This window comes from Barbus barbus, assembly GCF_936440315.1.
Source record: "Barbus barbus genome assembly, chromosome: 43".
Classification (NCBI taxonomy): domain Eukaryota; kingdom Metazoa; phylum Chordata; class Actinopteri; order Cypriniformes; family Cyprinidae; genus Barbus; species Barbus barbus.
Window position 1 is genome coordinate 22,518,327 of NC_136721.1, and position 25,714 is coordinate 22,544,040.

General features: G+C 36.5%; 3 protein-coding genes across 6 annotated transcripts in view; 2 read left to right on the top strand and 1 right to left on the bottom strand.

Annotated features, from left to right (window-relative positions):
* Nucleotides 1-57: 57 nt before the first annotated feature.
* Nucleotides 58-9,495, top strand: LOC306862798 (cyclin-I-like). Its single transcript, XM_079405796.1, has 7 exons — nt 58-902; nt 2,163-2,319; nt 3,037-3,171; nt 4,139-4,213; nt 5,112-5,252; nt 6,137-6,370; nt 8,322-9,495. Exons 2-7 carry the CDS (start codon nt 2,206-2,208, stop codon nt 8,736-8,738), a joined length of 1,116 nt encoding a protein of 371 aa, XP_079261922.1. The 5' UTR covers nt 58-902; nt 2,163-2,205; the 3' UTR covers nt 8,739-9,495.
* Nucleotides 9,496-10,434: 939 nt separating this feature from the next.
* LOC306862777 (ankyrin repeat domain-containing protein SOWAHB-like) lies at nt 10,435-14,012 on the top strand. The gene has a single exon (XM_079405760.1). It carries the CDS (start codon nt 10,472-10,474, stop codon nt 12,569-12,571), a length of 2,100 nt encoding a protein of 699 aa, XP_079261886.1. The 5' UTR covers nt 10,435-10,471; the 3' UTR covers nt 12,572-14,012.
* A 958-nt stretch (nt 14,013-14,970) lies between these two features.
* Nucleotides 14,971-25,714, bottom strand: part of LOC306862778 (protein Shroom3-like) — a 56,506-nt gene continuing 45,762 nt past the window's right edge. For all 4 annotated transcript variants that reach the window (XM_079405761.1, XM_079405764.1, XM_079405763.1 and 1 more), the window contains 5 exons: nt 25,016-25,342; nt 23,258-23,351; nt 21,681-21,953; nt 18,229-19,049; nt 14,971-15,717 (listed from right to left, as the gene is read on the bottom strand). In XM_079405761.1, the coding sequence (XP_079261887.1) occupies nt 18,702-19,049; nt 21,681-21,953; nt 23,258-23,351; nt 25,016-25,342 (1,042 nt within the window). In that variant the 3' untranslated portion in view covers nt 14,971-15,717; nt 18,229-18,701. The remainder of the gene's footprint in view (nt 15,718-18,228; nt 19,050-21,680; nt 21,954-23,257; nt 23,352-25,015; nt 25,343-25,714) is intronic.

Sequence of the window (25,714 nt, forward strand, 5' to 3'; positions counted from 1 at the left end):
AGACGTCGACGATTGGTTAGCGAATCGATGGCTCGCCCTTCTCTCGGATTGGTTGTTGCTCTCCGATACTGATTTCTTAACAGTTTTTGTCTTTTCTTCTTACATCATTCAATATTCATTAAATGATACGTGTGTTGGCAACATTTTAGCTGGATATGATAACAGATCTGATATGTAGTGAAGTCTGATTCAGTTATATTAAATTGACGGGTGAGAATATTTCTTTAGGTCAAGAGATAGTCACATCGAATTTAATAAAATATCGGAATTTGTTTAAAATGTAAGCTTTCTTCCTAAAGCTTTGTACAATATATGTTAAAAGTATTATAATTAATTTATTCAGACATTTAATCCTTTTAACATCTAATTTGTGCGATGTTTTGTGTCGTCTTGAGACCTTGAACAGGATTGTAGATGAAAGTAGTCCCTCCACTACAGTACGGCGAGCTACACTCCAAAATCCATTCGCCAGGTTAAGTAGTTCCGTTATGACAGTTACCGAATTCACAAATTCCGTTGAAAATTTAACTTCCGACTAGATCTACATTTAATTGTACTTTATAGCATTTTTACAGTTTAAGAATTTTCTTGATCTTTTTAAATTGATATAAAAAGGTTCTCGGTGTAGTAGCCTGAGTGCGGCGAGGAGGTCGGCGGAAGGTGGTTCGTCCCTTCAAAGTCTCCTCCTCGGAAGTAGACGTCCGTGTCTATATTCCGTTCATTTTATGTTTAATATCAGTTTGGAAGGATCCCTTTTAGTTTTAAAACCTCCATCAAATTTCACGGCAAACATGGAGACGAAGCTGGACGCTTAAAAAGATGACGGAATCCGATCTGCTCCTTTATTTTACCTCAGTTTAATGGACCGGATGATCTGCGTTTCCCACAACCTTGCAGGGGAGGTACGAATCTAACCGTTTCTAAGCGCTTTTATGGACATGTTTACCCATTTAGCTTTATTAAACCAGCGACACTGGACATAAATATACACATAAAATCTTATTTTTGTCTTTTCGGTGTAGCTAGGTGTGTGGGATTTCGTGTATATTGATCTGTTGCTGTGTAGCTAGTCAGCTAATACGTATCAAATGTAAACTGCGTCAACACTGTATCAATATTTCATATTGAGATATGTTTAATGTTATTGTTTACATTAAACAATAGTGGTGTTATTTTTTTATACACCATATTGTATCTAGATAGCATGAATAGGATGCTGAATTCTTAATTAAAATAACAGGTGAACTCGTTATCATTAGATCAGAGTTGGTTTATCAATATATATATATATATATTTTTAATGTAAGTTTATTGTTGAATATTTTTTTATTTGAAATTATTTATATTTTAATCATAACCAGTAACGATTGGAACCATGCCAATGTATCATATTACAATAATATTTGTATATAGATATTATAATATTAGTTATTGCTATTTTATGTATATTTACATTTGGTCATTTAGCAGACTTACAAATTAAATCATTCTAATATGCTGATTATCAATGTTGAAAGCAGTTGTGCTGCCCAATATTTTTGTGGAAACCGTAATACATTTTATTTTTCAGGATTCACAGATGAATAGAAACGGCATTTATTTGAAATATAAATATTTTGCAACATTATAGATGCCACTTTTTAATCAATTTAATCCACCCATGCTGATTAAAATAATTTATTTTCTAAATCTTACCTTTAACATTTAACCAGTAGTACTGTATGTGTGTATATAAATATACTCCAAAGTAAGTTTACTTGCACTATATTTGAATGTGTACTGTGTATATTTATGATGTGTACTCAAAATATTTGAAAATATAATTTTAACGAAGTATATAAGAAAATAATATTTAAAAAAATGACAATATTTACATTTATGCATTTACATATTCATTATTATGTTTATATTATATATAAATATATTTAATATGTAAATGCAACATATTTTTCTTAAATATACATGCTTAAACAAAAACTCTTATTTTGGATGCGATTAATGGTTTGATAGCACAAAAAACAAACAAAAAAATTATATATGGACAGAATACTACTAACAAACATTACTATATTTAACCAACAAAAATAAAGAGCCATCCCTTGTGGTTTATGACACATAATATTTGATCTATTTTTGAGATGTTGTGTGTGTTGTGCGCTCAGGTAGCTGTATCCAGTGGGGAGGTAGGCTTTTCCAGGGTTCGTGATGAAGTTCACCCTGCCCCTGGAAAGCCGGAAGCTGTCATCTCTTCTAGAGATGGCAGTTTCTAGGGAAGCCAAACTGTGGAAGGCTTACGTGCCAAAGAAACCTACCAACCAGGTGAGTCTGTCAGCTGATAGCTCTGGTTTGTTTGGTTTACATTGTGGGAGGCAGATAAATTAAGGTGGTTTCTGTCTAAGTCCATTGTGCATACACGAATGGTTATGTTGCAATAATATACTGTCATCATTATTACGTGTTTTAATTTGGGCAGAAATTACGATGTTGCAGAACGTTTGTGATTTGCTGTATGTAAATCTGTAATTTGGTAAACCGAGACACTGGGATTAATACAATTTTATGATGTAGTTGTCTGTGTATTATGAATATATTTGGTGTATTTGTGTTTGTAACACACACATTGTGTCAGAGGTTTGATATCCAAGTCTTTCCTGATGGGAACCAGGCTGTTTTATTGTATGTCATCAGTGTTATTTTAGTATATTTTGAGATGCTATTATAGTTTTGCGTAAATTAGTTTATAATTTTTATTTTTTTATTTTTATATTTCATGTTTCAATGTAATTTTAGTTAAAGTTTTGTTAATTTTATTTTAGTTTTTAGTAAGTTTAGTATATCGAGTTGAACTAAAAAGTAGAAGTAAAATAATATGGTTTAATTTGGGGTAGTAGTTGATGATAAAATACATTATTGTTAATAAATGTCTGTGCATCTGAGTCTGATCGAATAGACAATAAAATGGGGTTCGTTTTGGGTAATTTCAGTTTTGATTAATATACAAACCTGTATCTAATTAATTAAATGCATTTTTTTCAGGATACAGATATTTCCCCTGAAAAGCGTGATGAGGCCGTCCGGTGGTTGAGGGATGTTCATTCCCAGCTGAAGCTCTATCCAGAGACCCTCTGCCTGGCCATCGGCATCCTGGATCGCTTCCTCTGTGCCATTAAGGTAATGTTTAAAAACGTCTAAAGGTCTTCTGCCCCAGTCAATGATTGTGGGATTATGGCGTTTTCCATTCTCCAGCTGTCCATAACACCTTTTAGCTGTGTGTTGGCTGGCTTAATTGCAGCCCGTGATAGGTACTTCACATAATAACACCTATTTTTAAAAACAATTATAATAATACTCTCTCTTTCTTTTCTACATTTCGTCTCTGTTCAAGCTTGTGTTCTAGTTCAGCTTATACTTGGCATGATAAATTGTATGATGTATAAGGTTATAAATGTATGCATTTGTCGCATTAAATTTATGCATTTAAATTTAGGATTTTATGCATTATAATGTATGTATTTAAGTTTGTGGGGGTTATTCAGTATACTATTTATGCATTTGTACGTTATGCATTAATTTATGCATTTCATGCATTATAATTTATGCATTTAAATTGTGAATGTTATGCATTATAATTTATGCGTTCAAGTTTGCGCAAGTTATGCATTAATTTATGCATGTTGCATAATTTATGCATTTAAAGTGATCATTTTTGTATAATTAGCATAAGTGCTTTTGAGATGCAGTGAACATTATTTTACTCTGTTATAGAACTTTGACTGTTATGTAATGTAAGCGTTACAGCAAGTTAGGTCACTATTTAGCTGAGCTGTTTTATACAACATTGGATGTTTTTTGTTCTGCCATTTCCTTTAAGCACATCAAAAGGGTTAAAGAGACCATTCTAGATTTGTTTTTGTTTTTTTAGAGATAGAAACTGAAACTGCACTTGATGTATTTTTAGATGCAAATATGTGTCAGTCATTGCAGATCTTAGTTATTGTGCCTTGGCATTTAACTGAACAGGAAATGCATGTGCGTGTGTGTGTGTGTGTGAGAAACATTTGCCGTTGTGGCATAAAAGTGCACGAGATGTAGTACTGCAGGACCATTATTGATCAGTCTCTCTCTTTCTCTTTTCCAGGCCCGTCCAAAGTACCTGCGCTGTATCGCCATCTCTTGTTTCTTCCTGGCTGTTAAGACCAGTGAGGAAGATGAGGTGAATGCAGTATTAATATGCTGTACAATGTATGTCTGTTATTCTCAGAGGCAACAGAGTAGATTCATGGTAAGCATCGGTATCTGTGGCTTTATTTATGCAGCATAAGTTAAATTTTGCTGTGGGAAACGGTGACCCTGGATGGAACATCTCTGACGTCTGAAGTCTAAAATCAGCCCCACTTTGATGAGCCTACAGTAAAAGTGTCCTTTACTGAAGCTGAAGGATGACAAACATTGCCTTCAGCTGCTTCATGAAAGGACTGACAGTGAGAAATTATCTGTAGAAATATAACGACTGAGATTTCTGTACTGGCTTCTACTTAAAATGCCAAAGTTGGACTAATGTTTAATCCGATTATTTCCTGGCAGCCCTTTAAAGTCATTTCTGGCTAGAGCTGACCACATGATGTGGCTTAAACATAGTGAAGCAGTTGCTATAATTTAGTTCCTAAGTTTTGCCATTATTTAACTATTAGATTTCAGATTAGATTATTTTTAAATTTTTGTGGATGTTTCTGTCTGCATAACCTTTTAATGTGAAGTCAAATCAATTTGTGTATCGCTTTTCACAGAGCACATTGTTTCAGAGTGACTTGCAGTAATTCATGCAGTAAATCTTATGCAATAATATAGTTCACATTTTGTGATACAAGTAATCAAGTTGAAATTTGCTACTATATAAATCTATTTAAAGTATACTGTAAATATATATATATATATATATATATATATATATATATATATATATATATATATATATATATATATATATATATATATATATATATATATATATATATATATATATATATATATATATATATATATATATATATATACAGATAGAGTTGGGCATCAACCTTACATAAATAGCTAATATAATGTGTGTTTTGCAGCGTATCCCATCTCTGAGAGAGCTGGCGTCCAGCAGCAAATGTGGCTGTTCTCCGTCTGAGATCTTACGGATGGAGAGGATTGTTCTGGATAAGCTGAACTGGGACCTGCACTCCGCCACCGCACTGGACTTCCTTTACATCGTGAGTGCGCTTCTTCTAACATACACATATGCTAACTTTGCAGCTCTACATACAGATGCTGAACTCCCCTTTCACATATCCAGTGCTCTCTGACAGTATCTGTAATTGAATGGAGGTCTGGCTAAGTTTGTCCACAGATAGCACGCATGCATCTCCAAGATTATTGAGAGCAGTATTAAAAATCGTTTTGTATGTAAAACTGTTTTTTTTATACAGATGTTTTCCAGTTTATCTAAATCAAACATCTTAAAGACATTTTTTAAAGATCTATTTAACATCTGACAGAAAACGTCTTTCAGACATAGTGCAGATAAACAAACGCTCTCAAAAAAGATAATGCATTTGTTCTTAATATGCAATGTATATGTATAATGTATACGTTGGTTTTTGTTAGGTAATGTTGTTAACTAATGTTAACTTCACCGAACCTGTGAATTGTTACCATATACACCTTATTAATTTCTGCCATAATTGGGGTTTTACAGTAGCTTCTTATTGGAAGATAATATCAGTTTAGCTATTCTAATTCACAGAACACTATGCTAGTTTGCAAAAGTACTAAAGTACTTTGTACATTGTCTGAATTTGTATTGATGCTTAAGTAAACCAACAACAACAACAAAAACGTTGAGCAAATTGAAGCTCTTTGGTTTTTAAAAATTAGATTGATGTTGCTGCTACTAGTAGGAGGAATGAATTTAGATGGCCTAAATGTGCTTTTTTTTTTTTTTTTTAAACGTGGGTGTTGAGGAAGGATCCTTGTTGTTGGCATATTGAGGTTGCTGTTAATAGCCTGGCTCTCCATGTGGGTGCTGAAAGACTGCCAGTTCATCCGATTAAGTGCTGAGATCCAAAAATATTGATTTTTATTCATCTCTCTATAGTTCCATGCGATGGTTCTGAGCTGTAAGTCCGGGCGGCTGAACATGGCGTTGTCGGGTCTGAACCCGTCTCAGCACGTGGCTCTGCTCACCCAGCAGCTCTTCCACTGTCTGGCCCACAATGCACTGCTGCAGGTGCGTGGCTCACTGCTGTCCCTCGGCCTCATCACGCTGGAGCTGGAGAAACTCTGTCCTGATTGGCTCGCTCTCACTGTTGACCTGCTGCACAAATTACAGGTGAGAACTGATGAAGCTCAGTGGCTCCAACTGGTCTGCAGTGTTCATCTGGGAAATATAAACCTGTGAAGCTTGTGATTCTGATTGTTTGTAATGTAAATCAATGAGAACTTTATAACAGGCTACTTGCATAAAATGCATATAAAAATCAGTCATCACTCCGTGTTTCTCAATATGGATGATATTTAAATGCTTAGTTTTAAGGCTTTCAACTTGTTAAAGAAGTATAAACTATCAATTAGACAACAGAAGACATGTAGTCGATTGTGTGCAACAGGTTTTTCAGCAAAAGTCTTGTCATTTAGAGGCTTTGCAATTTGCATTACTAATATAATACAGCAGGCTTCATATGATTAAAAGAGTTAGTGTGTATTGAACTTTGTAAAATGAAATAATGTATCTTGAGATTTTAGAGGGAAGATCAGATTCAAACACTTCCATCAAACAGATGAAAAAGTGTTCAGGAAGATCACATTGCTCTGTGGTCGCTCTAAACTTTCTCTAGGAGTCCGTGTCAGTCACGTTTTGTGACGATACAGTTATCTCATTATTCTTTGCTTACAGAGGCTCTTTTCATGCGTGATGTTTAGTTGAACTCATCTGCTCAGACTATATATTGAAGCCGCAGTAGCGTGTATAATCTGTCTCGCATGTTTGCTTTTCTGTAGGCTCTTTCACTCTTATCATAACTCAGAAGAGGCCCGGTCAGTCACTTCTCCAGAGCAAACTCGGTTATCAATACCAGCAGTGAGCTCAAAGCGAAAGTAAAAATACAGACCTTTAAAAGTCCCTTGCATTACTGTGATGACTGTTATACAGTTAATAAAAAAATTAAAAAATTTCCCACAGTTCAGGTTTACGGTGTCATGCATGCATACAGGTTTAGTAACTAACATTGTCAACAACAATGAAACAGTTTTAAAATATTAATGACTCTTTATTGAACATTACTCTATTTTAATGTGATATATGCAGTCTTTTAAAAGTTATGGGTTGGTAACAGAGTTATTATAGTTAACTACAATTTAAAATCATTAAAAATTTGTTTTTGTAACTTGAATACAATAACATAAAATATAAAAACTAGTTGCTGAGGGAGCATTATAAATAAAAAGGCTAAATATAAAAATAAAATGAAAAGAATTTTAATTATAAAAACTATAAAAGTATCTCTGTGACAAAAGCTGCACTTATTTTTTCAAAAATACAGTAAAAACAGAAAAAATGTGAAATATTATTACTATTTCAAATAAGACTTCTATTATATTGTAAAATGTAAATTTATTCTTGTGATCAAAGCTGAATTTTCAGCATCATTACTCCAGTCTTCAGTGTCACATGATCCTTCAGAAATCATTCTAATATGCTGATTTAATGCTCAATAAACATTTCTGATTATTATCCATTTGAATGCATTTGAATATGCTGCACCGTCAGACTGGAACTCTCTTCAAATGAAACTGCGGCTAAATCAGTTGGTGTCTCTTAGTAAATTTAAAACACTTTTACGTGCAATAGAAAATGATTTAATGAATTGCAAATGCTTCTAATGCTGTAATATTTTATTGTTGTGATGTACTGTTTTTTTGTTGTACGTGTATTTGTATAACTGGGCCACCTATCTTGGCCAGGACACTCCTGGAAAAGAGGTTTTTAATCTCAGTGAGGTTCTCTCCTGGTTAAATAAAGACAATGAATATATAAAAAAAAACAGTTCTGCTGCTTCATATTTTTTGTGGACACTGATATATTTGTTTCAGGATTTTTTGCAGAATAGAAAAAGTCCAAAAGAGCGGCATTTATTTGAAATAGAAATGTTTTGTAACATTATGAATGTCTTTACTGCAACTTTTGATCAATTTAATGCATCCTTGCTGAATAAAAGACTGTCTGACCCCAAACTTTTGAACAGTAGTGTATCTCATCATTTTCTTTGTTTCCTCTCTTTCAGATCGACAGTTCTCAGCTGATTGGCTGTCGAGAGCTGGTTGCACGTTGCCTGTCCACACACACGGCTTCCCTGCCTCCTAACACTGTGTACATCTGCCATCCCCTGCCAAACGCCCTGGAGCCTCGGGACAGGGGAGTCCTGCCCACCTGGCACGTCTCCCCCGCCCCGACAGCGCCCTCTGACCCCAACACCACCCACACCCGCACGTGTAAGTCCTCAGCCAAGCGGAAGGTGGAACACATGGAGGTGGACGAGTATTTTGACGGGATCAAGCGCCTGTACAACGAGGAGAGTCCCCAGGAGGGGGCGCCCACGTGCATGGCCGAAACGGTGGGAGGAGGGCAGGGTTTACTGGTGACACAGCAAAACGCTGGCTCCTCCCCCTGCCCACCTCTCCAACCGGTCAGAGAAACCTAGAGGAAACAGCTAAACGAACACACAACCGCAGCAGCCGCGTTCATCGGTTCACCTCAGAGCAAGAGAGAGGCCAAAAATACTAACAAAAAAACACACTCTGTGCATGATGCCATTTCATAACCGCAAACATAAAAGGCTTTTAAAAAAGCAGAAAAAAATCTATATATAAAGGAAAAATTTTTGCAAAAAAAGTAGAAATATTTTTCCCTCCGTCTGTGGAAACTGGTATTGTTCCTGTGTCTCTTTTTATATGTATTTGCCAATTTAGTTTCCTGTCGTTTATTTAATCTGTAACTTTCACTTTTTTTTTTCTCACTTTTTTTTTGTCAAACACAGCCCTCAAGCCTTTTGAGTGCTTTTAAATATTTTATTGAATGAAATGTTTATTAAAATAATTATTTTAATAAAATGTGTGTGTGTGAGCGAGCTTTTGAAGGGTGATAATGTCCCTATCACTTTCTTATACTGAGCATTAAAGATGAGCTAGCGTTGTTCGTGGCATTAGATCACACATGGCGTGACTTGGTTAGACGATCTGTTTGTTGCTTGTTCTGAACCTAGTAATGTAACCGTTATAATGAGTAGAATAAAGTGCGTAAGATTCTGAACTAACAGAAGAAGCTTTAGACTGTCACCATTCCTTTGCTGATCATAACCTTCCTGTTGAAAGCTCTCTCTCCTGCTCTGAGGTGCTGATGACAGTCCAGGCCGCTGCTGAGAAACCTCCCAATGCTCAAATAAATGAAACTCTCTACTGAGCTGCTCGTCTTGTCATTTTTCTGAGTGTGGAGAAATAATGTAGTGCTAAAGGATCCCTGTTAACAATGAAACCTGAGATCTTTACTGTGGACTCAATGCACTCATTAACAAAAGAGAGGAACATGATTGCGACACAGGTCAGATTTCTGCGTCATCTGTGTTCTGCATAAGATTTATGGGCTGATGATGGATGAGTTGCCAAAGAAAAGGTTATTTAATATCTTATGCCTAGAATGAGAGACATGAAAAATGTAGCTATTAAAATAAGAATTTGTTGTATTACTGCAACTGCAGTGTTTTATCTAATATGATAAGTTCAAGCAAATTCCTCAGATGGAAAAGTTAAGTGTTCCTGCGGCTGGCCATAAGCAAATGTAAAATATGTGCATAAATTAGTTTTGAGCAGTACTTATATTTTATCATTTAAAACAAACACATTTTATTGTATGAAATCTTTTCATTGAAAAGTGTGCTTATGCTGTTATATATATAAATAAATATATAAATATAAATACTTTTTTAATCCAATGCAGTGGAATTTATACATTTTCAAATCGTCTCAAATGTGTCCAAATACTTAAAGGTGCCACTGCTTACTTAATGCTTGCGTATCAATATAAATAATAAATCCATACATAAATTTATAGTAGCCTAGTCTACGTATTTTAAAACAAATGAAGTTTTGATGATATTTTACAGTGCAGTATATTTTAGCAGTTTAGTAGTACTTAATATTGTAAGTATTATTCATTACCAGACTTCATGCAAATTTTTTTAATAGACAAATTAATTTATGCATAAATATATGCATGCATTCATAGATAGAGAGATACTTAGATGTGTGCAGTACGCAGGTATGCAGGTGGAACTGAGAGAGAAACCCGTGGGCGGAGCTACAATCTCAACAGGCGAAAGCGCTTGTCAGCTCCTTCAGTTCAGTTTGATTGCGCGAGAGAGATTCACACGGCGCGAGCATGGCTACAGACTTCACACAAGACTCCGTGCTGCGCTTCATCATCAACAACGGCGGGACGGTGCGAAACACGGACTTATTAGCCCACTATAAGCGGTTTTTGCGAGAGGACGAGGAGAGAGAGCAGAACCGGGAGTTGTTTAAGAGGTATGTGAACTCTGTGGCGACTGTAAGGCAGGAGGAGGGGGTGTCTCATGTTGTCCTGAGGAAAAAATACCGTGTGCATCTCGGAGACGTCACCAAGAACCGAGAGCCGGAACGAGACTCAAAACAAGCGGTGAGCGGGAAAACACAAGCTGCTTTGACCATCCCGACTCGCGTTGAAATCCTGCCAGTTGCTGGTATCCTCACCAATAACAACAATAACAACGATACTTCTCCCAGTTTTGAGAAAGCTGTCAGAACTTCATCACCACATGGGAGGGAACAACCTGCTGTATCTACTTCCTGTGAGGAACAGGTTAACTACACCTGTCCTTTGAAACCAACCCCATCTGACACGGACAGTCGCTCAAATGGGAGCGGCCAGAGCATTGAACAGTCATGGGAGTTGAAAGCAACCAGGGAGGCAACAGAGCTGGAGCACAACGGTGTTTACGTTGCCAAACAGAGACAATTAAGGGAAGCAGATGGTTGCGAGCAGTCCTTCGTCAACCCTGCGCATTGTGCTTACTACGAGGTTAGAGTGTCGCCTACGGTTGAAAGGAAAAGCACCTCAGATGTTCTCATCAAAGAATGGCCTTTGCCTTCGACCCTCGGACAGTCTCACATATACAAGTCCTCACCTTGCCTTCTGGACCGCCCTGTTTCTCCACACATACACTCCCAGACGTACCACCAAGCTGGCTTAAGCCGAAGCAATGATAATCTATTACAACCAAACGTAGGGTTTAATGGATTTCCGATCCAGGAGCAAGACGAATATGAGCCTCACGGCTTGTCTGTTTACAACCCTGTGACGTATCTGCAGATCCATCACCCATCGAGTCTATCCTCAAATCGTGATAGTGTCTCAATCCCATCCCCTTCTTCTACTCCGCCTGACACCGGTTGCCCGCATGGCAACGAGTGGTTCAGTGATCATGGATTTGTCCCAGGACAAGACGGGAACAATGTACGTGCTTTCCTGCGTCACACTCAGGAAGCAAGGTTGCTTTCGCAACTCCATCAACCGAGTCACATGATCACGCCCATGCACCACTCGATGGGTCACCTCGTCGACGAGGACTCGAGGGCGTCTACGCGGAGCAGTTCGCCAGAGACCCATCACGGACCCATCGTCCGCCGCTTGACGTCCCGCCTGCGGAGTCGCATGTGTCGGAGTCTCGGAGAAAACCTGGATCAGCCGTTCCCAGAGGACAACATCTCAGCGCGGCACAACCGTCTCCAGCTGCTGTCCTCGACTCTAAGCATGGGAAACTTAGTCTCGCAGTCCTCTAGCCGAGGACAAAGTTTCAGAGACCTATCTTCGCCCGCTGGATCCGTGCGAAGCTTATCATCCTCCATGCATGATGGTTCCTTCAGCAGCAAACATTCCTCCATCCCTCTTGACCCCAGAGAACACGACTGGTTTGTCAAAGCGGCATCAGGCACATGGACTGACATCTATGCTCTCTTCCGAGATGACCCAAACCTCCTGAGCAAGCGAGACTTCATATCCGGCTTCACCGTTGTCCACTGGATCGCCAAACACGGCGACCATCGTGTCTTAAACACGCTGTGGTACGGCGTCGACAAAGTCGGGATGACTCTGGACGTCAATGCAAAGACCTTGTGTGGCTACACGCCACTTCACCTGGCGGCCATTCACGGCCATAAGAAACTCATTCGGCTTCTGGTGCAAAAGTTCAAAGCTGATGTACAGATAAGAGACAGCAGCGGAAAGAGACCATGGCAATATCTGAGCAAAGACGAACAACGGGATATCTTAGAGCTTCTGGGCGCCCCACAAAAACGCATTAGTGGTAGTCCAGTGATGCCAGTAAACCTGTCTGCAAGACCTGCTACCACCAAGGTGAATGTCAAAAGACATACGTCTATCGCGGCACTGTTCAAACACAAGTCTCACTTGAGGGTCTCATCTAGTCCAGAAGCCTTTTAGTGGCTAGAATGTTGTAAGGACCTTGGTCTCTCACAATGGTCGGACTTTTTGCTGGTGAAAAAACACATTTTATTTTGATTAAAATATGGAAACTTTCATTGAACAGTACACTGTTTTTTGTTCTTGTTTTGTAACTATATGTCCAAATTTGGTTTTGTGTTTTCTGTGTTTTGAAACAGTGTGGCCAATGTTATACACCTCTCTTGTACTATGAACGCATTGTGCTAAAGGAAGAGTTCACCCAAAAATGAAAGTTTTTTTCATTATTTGCTCACCCTCATGTTGTTTCAAACCTGTTGGACTTTTTTTTGGCCTGTGCAATGAATTTTAATGGGGTCCAATGTTGTTTTGGACCCCCAAGGAAAAAAAAGCAGTGCTTCAAATATAAGACGACTGTAAGCCTTACAGATTTGGAATGACATAAATGATGGCAGGATTTTAGTTTTGGGTGGACTATCCCTTTAAAAAGTCTTCTATGCAACAGTGTTTTGCTTGTAGTGACACAAATTAGATTCCCAGTCCTGTTGTTTCAGACTGAGGATCATCTAAATACATGTTCTGATCATAACAAGTTCTTCATTTCCTCTGCAGGGACAACTTTGGTCCAGTGCCCTGTAATTGTTTTTACCCTTGAGCTCTGCAGGTGTGGGAAACTTTTTGTGCCCCCTTTGTACTTAATCTAGGAAACTATGCAGATGATGTGTGCATTTCAATTTCATTTACAGTTTTTGTTCTTGCTTTTCACTCTGAGATGTTGCAGTTGCAGCACTTTGATGCTGTCCAGCATTGTATGCATTCATGATGAATACCACAGATAAGCTCCTAGCTGGTTCAGACCGTTTAATATTTAACTCACCTGTCCTTCTTATCTCAATACGTTGGATGAGCGATAAAGAAAAACCCCTCCAAATTCCAACCCATTTACAAGAACATTCCAGTTGTTGCTGAGGAGATGCCTAAACAACCGTAACTCTCAGACCTCTTTAAGTGTTGCTTAAGCATCCAAGTGACTTGTCAAGTTTTTTTTTTTTTTTCTCAGAATCATTTTATGGAGTGAGTTGAGGTGGGAATGGAAGTTCTTTGTTGAGTTTCAAGGCTTCATGATTTGCATGCTGGGCTAAACCTACCCCCCCCCCCCCCCCCCCCCATCTGAGAGATACAGAAAAACAGAGTTTGGGAGGAGAGTTTGGTATGATCTGACTGATAGAGTTGGGTGTTTTTCTTTCTCTCTCCCTGTCACAGTTGAGCATTTTTCTTACTCCATGGAAACATCACGGCCTGATCTGTGGGTATGAACTGTTGTGTTTACTGACATGTTTCGACGTGTCAGGGTGTGTTGGCTGTGTTTCTGCTCTGCATTGAGTCTTGCATAATATTTACACTTTGTGATGCACCTTTATGCTCCAAGTTTATTATTTGAATAAAATACAAAGACTTTGACCTTTGTAAAACCGTCTTGACCTTTGATTCAGTGCTTTAAGATACAGACCAATCACACTGTTGGACCATGAAATCTTTCTCAGCATTTTTGGTTGTGCTTCATGCTACATTTTTAGACCATTTTCTCTTTGATTTCTCATCAGGCCATAATCTCTGAACCTTACTGAGGCACATTGTGGTTTCATGCTTCAGTTTAAATGATTCAGATTGCTTGCTCAGACCTGATAAAGTAGTGCATATCACTATGGTTTAGCCGTTACCCTGATCTGATTACCATTGCATTGTTTGTTTGGCCGTTTCTTTTTCCTCTCTAGTTTCCTGTTGCAGTATTCTGACCATATTATGAGCGGTATCAAGTGACTTGATTCTCTCTAAAGGGATTATTTCAAGATAAAGGTGAATGTATTCCCACACCTTCTGACTTTCCCATGCATTTATGATTTAATAGTTTCAGCTATGCTCACAAAGAGCAATTTCTAAATGCTGAAGAATTTTAAAGTATTACTAAAAACCACATAAATTTCTTTCCCTGCACTTTTAACTTGCACGAGCAACTGGTTTGTACAAATGCAAAACATTCAGAACATACCTGGAGCTTCACTGATGTGGCATAACTTTCAGTTTGGATATGTGAGGTGAATATTTCAGATGTTTAGCGTATTTTTTGAGCAATGAAATCTGAAACATTTGACAAGCACACCAATCATTCGACATAAATATAGGTAATTCTGCTTCTAAATAGGAATGTATACATGCATGAATTACACCTAAAAAAAAAACATACATTTTATTTGATAGATTATGTCCTGTTAATATACTATTGGAATCCACATCCTAAATTAGTATATTAATGAAATTGGTTTAGTTTAATGCAGTGGTTCTCGTGACCTTCACTAGGCAGTGTTACGAGAAAACAATGCCTGATGAAGGTTGCATGACCAATAACGATGCATTACAATATGATTTACTGTCGGATTCATTTATTTTTGTTAGGTATAAAACTGCTGAAATATGAGCGATTGTTGAATTAAAACAATTTTATTAATATGCTAATATGCTAAGTGTCATTCAGCATTATTATTCTCCATAGTATGTTTACAAGACACGATGAAACAAAGTCTCAGTATTTTATTTTCATTAGAATTCACAAAACTGCAAAGAATGCAATGGCAAAACAGGTTGCATTTAAAAAATAGATTTATTTTGCCTTCCAATTGTGCTCTTTTTACTTTTAAACAGTGTAAAGCATGGCAGAAGCATTTCTTCAGATTAGCCCCATCAAAAACAAATTGCATGTGTATCGGTTCACAACAGCAGTTCTGCCTCTTATACAAGAACAGTCCGATAGAAATGCTTTCTACAGTTTGCTGCTATTGTGTCCTTTTCACGATATTTCGTAAATAAAGATGTTCTCCAAATAAAAAAACAGCCACAAATTTAAATCAAATATATTGGCAAAATAGTTTGGGCATGTGCATTGTGATCAAACCAAGACGTAGAAACACCCTGCATGCAGTTGAGTAGTGAATAATATTCAGTTTTAATGGAATTTTCGCATCCTAATCGCTATTGAAACCAAGTACTGATATAGTGTTCAAGTGCTTATTGTTTCTGATTTAGATATAATAGCACCTGTTAAAGCCGCCCAAAAACACCCTCACTAGTCATTTGCTTACAAAAATACAATATCTATTCCGCTTTTTAACCTGTTAACCCGCATCGGCCCGCGGGCGGGCCGGAAGGGCGTGGTCGGGCGTGGTCGGACTTTTTATTACCTTTGTTTTAGAACAATATTCAATCAATTATCATTAACTATATATCATTTGAAAGCTAAAACACTCAAGATTAACGATGTGAGCTTGTTTTTGAAATCAATACACCAGAGAGGAAAGGGTTAACAGAAATGCTGAAAGACCGGCCATTTAAAATGAACAAAGCGAACCGCAGTACTCACGTTTGATCGCCAATAGCGCTGGTCAGCTCAGACTTTTCCAAGACACACCAGCATACATTTCAAGAGAAGGGTCCACTCTTCAAAATGCATCCACTTTTTAATCCAAAACAACGAAAAAATAGGGGAAAACACGATAGATCCTCCTTTGTTTACATAAGCGATTCGAGTTATAGTTATCGATAGCGTCCATTTTCCAATAAATATCGATTATAATTCGTATTCCAGCTTTGAAACGCCATCTATTTCCAGCAGAATCGTCTCTTCCGAGTAAGAATAGCCCTCCCTCGTCTCTCTCCTTCAATCGCAGGAGCTGTTATAACCCGGGACAGTAAGCGCGTCCGTGAATGGGTCAGCGAGGTGTCAATCCGGACACATCACAATAGGGGTGTTTGAACCCAGCCAATGCCTCGCCAGCACAGTTTTGATGGATGGAAGTGTTAGCCAACCACAAGGACGTTTAAAGTGATTGACAGTTTGAATAGTTTACGTAAGATTGTTTAGAGAATAGCTCGGCGTATTGTCCGTGTGTTTTCGTGCGCTCTCGGGTTACGCATGAAGCGTACACATAATGGCGTCGCAGCGCTACACAGACTGGCTATCAGCGAACAGATGTTGTCCAAAGCTCACATCTGAATCTCTCCATCGTGGATCTTCGACTTGAGAAGTGTTTCTGTGGCGTTTGGTGGTGTTTTGGAGGACGTGGGGAGAAAAATGGCTAATTTAGTAGCCGAATACGCGCTGAGATCGCTGGGAAGCGTGGATAGCATTAGCACGTAAGTGTCTCCACCCTCCTCTTGAATGTTTATGTGTCTTTATCATGTATTTGCAGCTTTTGTTTCATGTTAGCTGTTTTAGATTCTAAAAATGACAACGGAGAGGGATAATATGAGGGGATTACATGAGTTTTGTTCGTGTGGGTGGGTGGGTGTGTTTGTTTGTGGGTATGTCCCGGTTATTGTGTGTGTGTGCGTGCGCGCGTGTGTGTGTGTGTGTACAAAATGTAAACAGTGTTGCAAGTTTGATTTGTTTTGCTTACACACTTTCTCACTCTTTTTCTCTCACTCTTCCCTGTCTTTTCAGAGGTCTGGTGAATCCAGATGGTCAGAAAAAAAACCATTTTAGTGGCTGCTAGAGCGTCTTCCTCCACTGTAAATACTGTAAATAGTTTTTTTTATTATTATTTAGTAATATTAGTAATAGTAATCTATTACTATATTAGTAAAATAGTAATATTCATAATATTCACCATATAAAATAAATAAAAAATACAAATGTTGTAAAAACAATGTATTTTGCATGTTTTGTGTTTTCACTAGTTCAAAAATGATCAAATCTGTTTTGGTTCACTGTTTTCATTATTGGAATTGTTCAGAATAAAGACTGTTTAGTTATGTTCAAATTCTGAAATAGTTTTGTGTTTTTTTGTGGTTTCATTGGTAGAGCAGTTCTGAATTGATATACATATGTAGTATGCAGTGTCTTATGGAGTCTCTAAATAGCATTTTTGAAAGGATTCCTAGACTTTTCTTGAAATAAAATATCCAAATGACTTTTCCAAAGCTTTTCTTGAAATGAAATACCATAAAGATGTACTTTCTGTAAGTCTTTACCTATAAAAAATTTATTATTTCATATTTTATTTCAGGAAATATTTAGGCGTTTTTTTTCAAAAATGCCATTTGTAGACTAACCAAATGACTAAATGAGTCAGCACTACAAATGCTGTTCAGAAATAGTTTTTTATTGTGTGTTTTGGTGGGCAGAGCAGTTCTGAATTGATATACATATATGTATTATGTAGTTTTGACTCATTTGGACATTTGTTTACAAAGTGTCTATTTGGGGTCTCCAAATGGCTTTTTTGAAAGGACGCCTAGATTTTTTTTAAATAAAAGCTTACAGAAACTACATTTTTGGGAGTATCATCCTCAAATTTGAATCAAAACATGGTCAGATGTTCAGCTTTATCTTTATGGTGTTTTCAGGCCTTTGGCATGAAAGTCTCATCCATTTTTCCCTTAGTGAGCTTCATTAAAACATATCGCGAGTCAATTTCATGTATATTTTACCTTGTTTTACTCTATTGCTATACTAATTTTGAGTTATTATGACTCTAGAGTAACAAAGGATCAAGTGTCTAGTTTCAAACAACACCAGATTTTTAAATATAGACCTTAGGGTTCAAGAGCTACAGACATTTTTATTTGGTTATATCGTTTTTTACAAAATGCTCAAAAATAGGGGCGCAGGGTAACAGGTTAACCATCTACATTTTAAAATCACGAGGGGATTGAGTATGTACAGCAACGTACAGAGTACAAAATAGTTTCTAAACAACATAAAATCATAAATAATCAGCTGTCGCTTTTATCGACAACAGGAATTTCAAATAGACAGAAAGTGTTTGCGTGTTCAATAGTTTCTTGTCTTTGTGACGTCATAGTGGTTCATGTGTTCCAAAGTGCTCAGGGCTGGAAATTATTTGTGTTTCGGCCAATCACAATAAGGCATTTTGACCCATTGAATTAGCATTGTGCTTCAGTGTTGTGCTATATGCTAAGTATGTAGTGTACATGCGCTGTGCATTTGTTTAGTGTAGATAAACCACAGTTTATGGTCTTCCATACTTTAAAAAGCCAGAAAAAGTCTCCTTCATTTAAGGCACTTGTCTTTGTGCATTGTGTTGATTCTGATTCGTCCTCAGCTGTGAGCGACGTCATTCTATGATGGGCGGAGTCAGAGTGAGGTCACAGTGGTGGGACGTGGCAAGTGGGTGGAGTTAAAACAATGTGGCGTTTGGAGGGCGGAGTCAGTGTTCTTTGGGCGGGACTCAGGGGGGAGGGTCTCCTCCAGCCTCTGCATTTGCTCCTCCCCCTGCCGTATGAGCTCGTCCAGGTGGCGCTGGCGAATCAGAAGGGCGGGTTTAATGCGGATGTAACGCTGATAGTCACGCAGCTGCGGGCCGCTCAGGTAACCTGCCAGAATGTCCAGAACCACTCGCTCACGCCGGTCCAGGTTTTCCTTCAGCTCGAGAGCGTCTTCCTGTTGACTGCACAACTGCTTCCTCTTCAGCTGCAGCGATTCCTACAGACACACACAAACATATCAATTCATTCTTTTATCCAGCAAGGATGCAATAAATTGATTGAAAGTGACAGTATAGACATTTATAATCTTACAAAAGATTTCTCTTTCAAATAAAAGCTGTTCTTTTGAACTTTTTATTCATCAAGGAATCGTGAAAAAAATAATGCATCACGATTTCCACAAAAATATAAAGCAGCACAACTGTTTTCAACGTTAACAATAATCAGAAATGTTTCTTGAGCAGCAAATCAGCATATTAGAATGATTTCTAAAGGATCTTGTGACACTGAAGACTGGAGTAATGATGCTGAAAATACAGCTTTGCATCATAGAAATAAATTACATTTTAAAATATATTAAACTAGAAATCAGTTATTTTAAATAGTAATAATATTTCACGATATTACTGATTTTACTGTATTTTTTGATCAATTAAATGCAGCCTTGGTGAGACATCTTTCAAAAACATTCAAGAATCTAAATTTTTTTAATTGTAGTCTATATAAATATTTGCTAAATGAAACAGAAATATTATTTTCAGTAATAATGTTTCAGCATGTCTTCAGCTGAATGACTAGTTTAGCTAACTCAAGGATGTGTTTATGACAGGTCTAATGTTTGTCAAAGACTTAAATTGCATAATATTGCAAGCGCAGTGATGTTAAACACCTTTTAGATGGAAACACCTCTTAACAGATACTAATAGTGCTGTAGGTTTTATTTGTACAGCTCCTGATGGCTGTTGAACAGGAACAATAAAATAAACAATGGAGCACAAGCACATGACTCTATGACTTAAAATGAAGCTGTTTTGCAGACATAGGAATTGCTCTGATATAAGTGTTATATTACAGGTATATTGTTAAAAAAAAGGTTTCTGAAATGCACACACGTGCAAAACCTAAAATATTACTGCAGATAATATTTAGACTACATTTTACACTATGTCATGAGATATCAAACACGCAAAGCTTAATTATCATGACCCTCAATTCTGTGTAATTAACAGATTGGACTTTACCTCTGTCCTCAGCTGAGTTTGAGACGCAGGTGTCTGAAATGAATCACTCCATCTTGTTCTCTAATATGATGTCATTTCTTGTTCCTTCTCAGTGTGTAATAATCTGGATCAGCCCTTTATTCAGTAAATCTAAATGTTTGAGGAGTGTCAGCTTGGGATTGTTGTTAGTTTTGGAGTTCAGTGAGATATACGCCTTCTAGAAATATTTGAATTCCTTAATCTCCATTATTATTACACGTAGCTTCCTATATGCAATATTTGATATTATCACAGAAATGAATGCTTTTGCATTCAATTAACCTTCACAACTATCCCAATATTAAAGCACAGTGTGTGTTTATGAGCGTGATGTTGGCGTCTCCCACAGGCAAAGCGTTTATGATGTTGAAATCTTCTAAAATAGTCTCTAATCGTTGTTTTGTACGTTTATTTAAAGCAGGATGGGAAAAAGTGGCTCTTGCAGGGCAGTAGATGTGTCAGACTGATTACATTACAAACCAGATCCTTGTTTGTTTACTGACGTATTAAAGCAGATAATCACATTTTCCTTGTTATTTTGAAACGTTTGATGATATATAACATGCCTGATCATATCGGTCTGAAATTTTGTGAAGCGCATTTCTGCAAATTGTTTTGTAAACCTGTAATGCATGTCACATTAGTAATGGCACTTTGCAAAAACATTTTTTGCAAGGATGTGACGGCACTAAATATAATGGATCAACAGCAGCAGGACATTTTTGCTTTGCTTTTTGCTGTACCTTTAAGACTTGTATGCAAACACCATATTTGCATTTAAAATGATCAATAATTCTTTTGCATTACTGTGCATCTCATATAGGCAAAACCAGTGTTTACATAGAAGTCTTAATGTTACAGTAGCAACATGTCCCATTTAGTTCTAAACATTATTTTACTATAATTATAATTTTATATATAATATCTATTTACAATTCAAAAGTTTAATATCCATTTACAATTCAAAAATTTAAACACTATATTTTTTAATATTTTGAATTAGTTTTGACTTATATTTTCCCTTTATTTTAGAACAGGTTTATTAGTCATTTTTGTGTGTTTTTGACTTATTTTTGTAAAAATTCTGTCTATATAGTTATTAATTTTGTTGCATCAAGTTTAACTAAATGAGAATGAGAAAATCTGTTTTGGCAACTAGCTGAAATAAAACACATTTTATTTATAGTTTCAAATATATTTCAGAATGTACAAAATGGCTAAAAAATAGATGTTAAAATTTTTTTTTTTACATAAATCAATATAAAATATTTGTATAAAAAATAAATATATTTTTGATTAATTTTACTTATATTTACTAGTTAATTTTTAGAAGTTAAAAAACATTTATGTGAATAAATATTTAAAATGCATGTATAAAATCTTTAAAATATTTATAACTTACAAATATAAATGGATTTTTGGTCAATTTTAGTATTAGTTAACTACAATAACCCTGTTCCTAAATTTAAGAACGATGAATGAACATGATCATGATAAAACTGATTAAATTAACCTGATTTTGGTGCAAGAAACTTCGACTAATATTATAAATGGATTTCAGTGGGTTTATTTCCTGCGACGCTCCTCACCCTCTCCTCTGCAGCATCTTCGTCGCCCAGAGCATTGAGGGTGTTTTCCACGCGGGCGAGCCGAGCGCTCAGTGATAGCAGCAGGTTGACGATCTTCTCCTGGTCTCCGACGAACATGCTGTACTTCTCTCTCTCGTTGGGTTTGCAGCGCTCCTGAACTAAAGCCTCCATGCTGCCGCCCAGAGCCGTGAAGCGCTTCTGCTGCTCCGAGAGCCCGTCTCTCTCGCCCTGCAGCGACCGCACGCTCACCCGCAGCACCTGCAACAGCTCTACCTGCAGGACCACACACAGTACTGCACCATCAGCAAGCACACATTCAACACCTCACTGATTCTGGGAAATGAAGATTGGCTTTGTGCTCTGGGTCATTGTGCTCATTTATGTGCCACTGCATTCAATGAATACAATGTGAATCCAGTACAAGAGCTTAAACAATGCAACACAATGTTACCACACAGCAAGCAAGCAAATAAATGTGACCCTGGAGTCTTAAGTCACTGGGATATATTTGTAGCCAAAAATACATTGTATGGGTCAACATTGTTGATTTTTCTTTTATGCCAAAAATCATTAGGATATTAAGTAAAGATCATGTTCCATGAAGATATTTTGTAAATTTCCTTCTGTAAATATATCAAAACTTAATTTTTGATTAGAAATATGCATTGCTAAGAACTTAATTTGGACAACTTTCTCAGTATTTTGATTTATTTTTTTGCACGCTCAGATTCCAGATTTTCAAATAGTTGTATCTCGACCAAATATCGTCTTATCATAACAAATCATACACCAATGGAAAGCTTATTCAGTTTTTAGATGATGTATAAATCTAAATTTTGCTAAATTGATCCTTACGTCTGGTTTTGTGGTCCAGGGTCACAAATAAATAAAATCCAAATATGTCGTAAAATACAATTCAGATGTACAAAAGCGGCCAACAACTGAGATGCTAAAACATGTTTACATAAATCTAAAATATTCCAGTAGAAATATATTTTTTGATTAATTTTATCTTTGATTTTACTTATATTTTTAGATGTTAAAATATTTACATGAATAAATACATACAATTTCAGTATACAAATATTACAAATATTTATACACATATTTTGAACAAATATATAACATCTGTATATAAAAAACAAATATTTAGAAATGATAAAATAAATATAGTTTTGATCGCTTTTAGTTACTTATATATCTTAGTTATTATTAGATGTTAAAACATATTTACATTTCCATATGAACATAAAATGTGCATAAAAATAAAGCAATATTTATGCATTACAAATATACATATATTTTGGTAGGTTGCTTATATGCTTATATTTGATGAGTGCTTATATTTCCTAGTTATTATTAGATGTTAAAACATTTCAAATCTTTCTATAAAATATTTATGTATTACAAATATAAATATATTTGTAATATTATTATTAGATGCTGAAACAAATATATAAAATGCACGTATAAAAATATTCATACATTAGAAATATATTTTTGATAGGTTGCAGTTACGTTCTTAATTATTATTCCTATTGATTTTTTATATGTTCATTTATAAATGTGTATCTGACCTTCTTCTGATTCAAGTAATCTTCTTCGTCGTCCAGGTTGGTTTCCATTTTTCTTGGAACAGCCTGAGAGGGAGTATCTGGACCATCCCGAGCCCTAAAGGAGGTCAAACACACAAACAAAGAGTGTTACTCCTGAATGCCCTGTGTGTTGTCAGATAGAGAGACAGAGAATTCCCCGTGTCAAACAGAGCGCATGTAATTACACGTTTAGTTCAGCGACTCGACACACACCGCATATAATCAGGCTTAAAACTGTATTATAAGTGACAGATAAATGTTTTAAACCAATTTACTGTGGTGTAAACAAGCAAATAAATGCATAAACCGATTTAAGAAAATGGATAAAAACCAAAATGTCAAATGCATAAAGTAAAGAACAAGCTATTATCCTAGTACATGTGCAAAAAGCAGTTTTTTCATGGCGTTATGTCCAAAAAATACATTTCACTGTTTAGTTCATTATTTATGCATGCATAATCACAATGCATTGAACTAAAAAGTTTAAGAAAGAAAACTGAATATTGTTATTAAACGATATATTTGATGCACATGTTTGCACAACTGTGTCTAGTATCTGTGTGTCACAAGTTTCCACGTGTGTGTGTTTCATGATCGGCCGCTAGATGACAGTGTACACACGGAGAGCGCGAGAGACTAATCATGATCATATGAGGTGGGAGAACACTCATCGCTTTTATCTAGGAGTTCCCATGCGTTGGTATGTTTGTGTTGGACATAAGCTGTAAATCCTGTTTTCAGTGAATAGATTTCATGTTTTCTTGAAACACTTTCAAATTATGGTAAAATATGGCATCTTAGATTAGTGTTTTTGTTTTATATGAGCACATGGATATCTTATTACATTGAGGCTTTTTTTTATGTAAGGCCATGTTTTTGGACCACGGTGTTAGAGTAATGATATAACAATTTATAACAGCCAGGCCGACTGATTGGCTTTTGAGATGAATAACCATGTCTTCTTGGTGAAATACCATTTTAAATCTACTAATAATCTCGTCAAAAGATATAAAGATATTTATGTAACAGATGTAAGGCTATTAGACCATTTTAGCTTTTATTATTCATTTAACTTTTAGTTTTCTATAATGAAATTTCATTCAGTACATATCAGCATTATATCAGCCTTCTTAGTATTATTTATATACAATTATAGTATTTATTAATACTAAATGATAAAAGTTCATAAAATTATAAAACAAAAAAGTACTTTTTATATTTTTAGTTTTCATAATTTTTTTTTTTACCATTTATTATTAGGCTTTATATGAGTTTTAGATTGAGTCATTTTGGTACTGTATTCTTAATACTTTTAGTTTTAGCCAAGAGTAAAAACACTGCATCCTGGTTTCTAGATATCATTAACAGCCATTAAAAATCCCATATTAGTCATTCAATACCTTGTGTATAATGCAAATAATATGCTAAATGAGTGCAGTAATCATTGAGTTAATGGTATACATCAAAGCACCATAATATTGTTATCCAAAACCATCTCTGTACCACAGTACCGCCACAGTCACTCTTTTCTATGAATCAATTATACACTAAATACAGGAAACATACAGAAGTGTGTCATTATCTTTACAACAGGGTTATCGCAATAAAATTAGGCTGTGACCTGTGAGCTTTAATATAATCAGCTTTAAACAAAGAGCTCTTGTGTTCATTGGTCCTGTGAGCATGAAATCCACCTGATTATTGGGTACCGCTATATACATGATTCCTGTCAACACTCACCTCAGATGGCTGCCGTTTGAAGGGAAGATGTCCTCCATCAGATCGAGGGTGGTTTTACCTGCCCAGGTGTCCAGGAGCGAGGTGAGGGATGTGTCGTGGCTCACCAGCTCTCGGGCTAAAGTCTCCACCAGCAGCTCGGCTTGCGTCCGCTCTCGTCTGGACAGCAGATGGTAGTCGGGTCCCAGTATCTCAGAGGCGTCCTGCTCTGGAGGAGTGCTGACGGGTGACTGGGGTTGAGAGGCAGCGCTGGAGCTGTCAGGGCTCACCGATGGAGTCGTGTGGTCAGGCTCTGGATGGGCTGTGGCCTCAGTCAGACTCTCACGGTTGCTGCAGTGTGAAATGACAGAAAATCATGTTACACTAATGAGTTTGAAGGATATTTGGAGTTCGGTACAATTGACGGCATGACAAAAATTCATTTCCACCAAATCCTTCCTGTTCTTTTGAAAAATATAAAACACAAACAAAATCTGTGTTAAATCAGGCATTTACAAAGAAAGTAAACGGAGCCGATTTGTAAATTGTTAATAACTGTTTCAATAGTGCAGTCACAAGACATGCACAATACATGTGTTAAAGTGATTTTACAGTGAAGAAAAAAAGCTGACTAACCTAACAAAACTGAAAAACTGTTTAAAAAGCTTCACATTTCTGCTTTTAAATTCTGCTCCAAAAATTTAAAAGCAATTTTAATTACCC

Excerpts from the sequence above, each read along its gene's own strand:
- LOC306862798 (XM_079405796.1), top strand. The coding sequence starts at position 2,206 with ATGAAGTTCACCCTGCCCCTGGAAAGCCGGAAGCTGTCATCTCTTCTA. Across the intron at positions 3,172-4,138 it reads GCTTCCTCTGTGCCATTAAG|GCCCGTCCAAAGTACCTGCG; the intron begins GTAATGTTTAAA and ends TCTCTTTTCCAG. Across the intron at positions 5,253-6,136 it reads CACTGGACTTCCTTTACATC|TTCCATGCGATGGTTCTGAG; the intron begins GTGAGTGCGCTT and ends ATCTCTCTATAG.
- LOC306862777 (XM_079405760.1), top strand. The coding sequence starts at position 10,472 with ATGGCTACAGACTTCACACAAGACTCCGTGCTGCGCTTCATCATCAAC.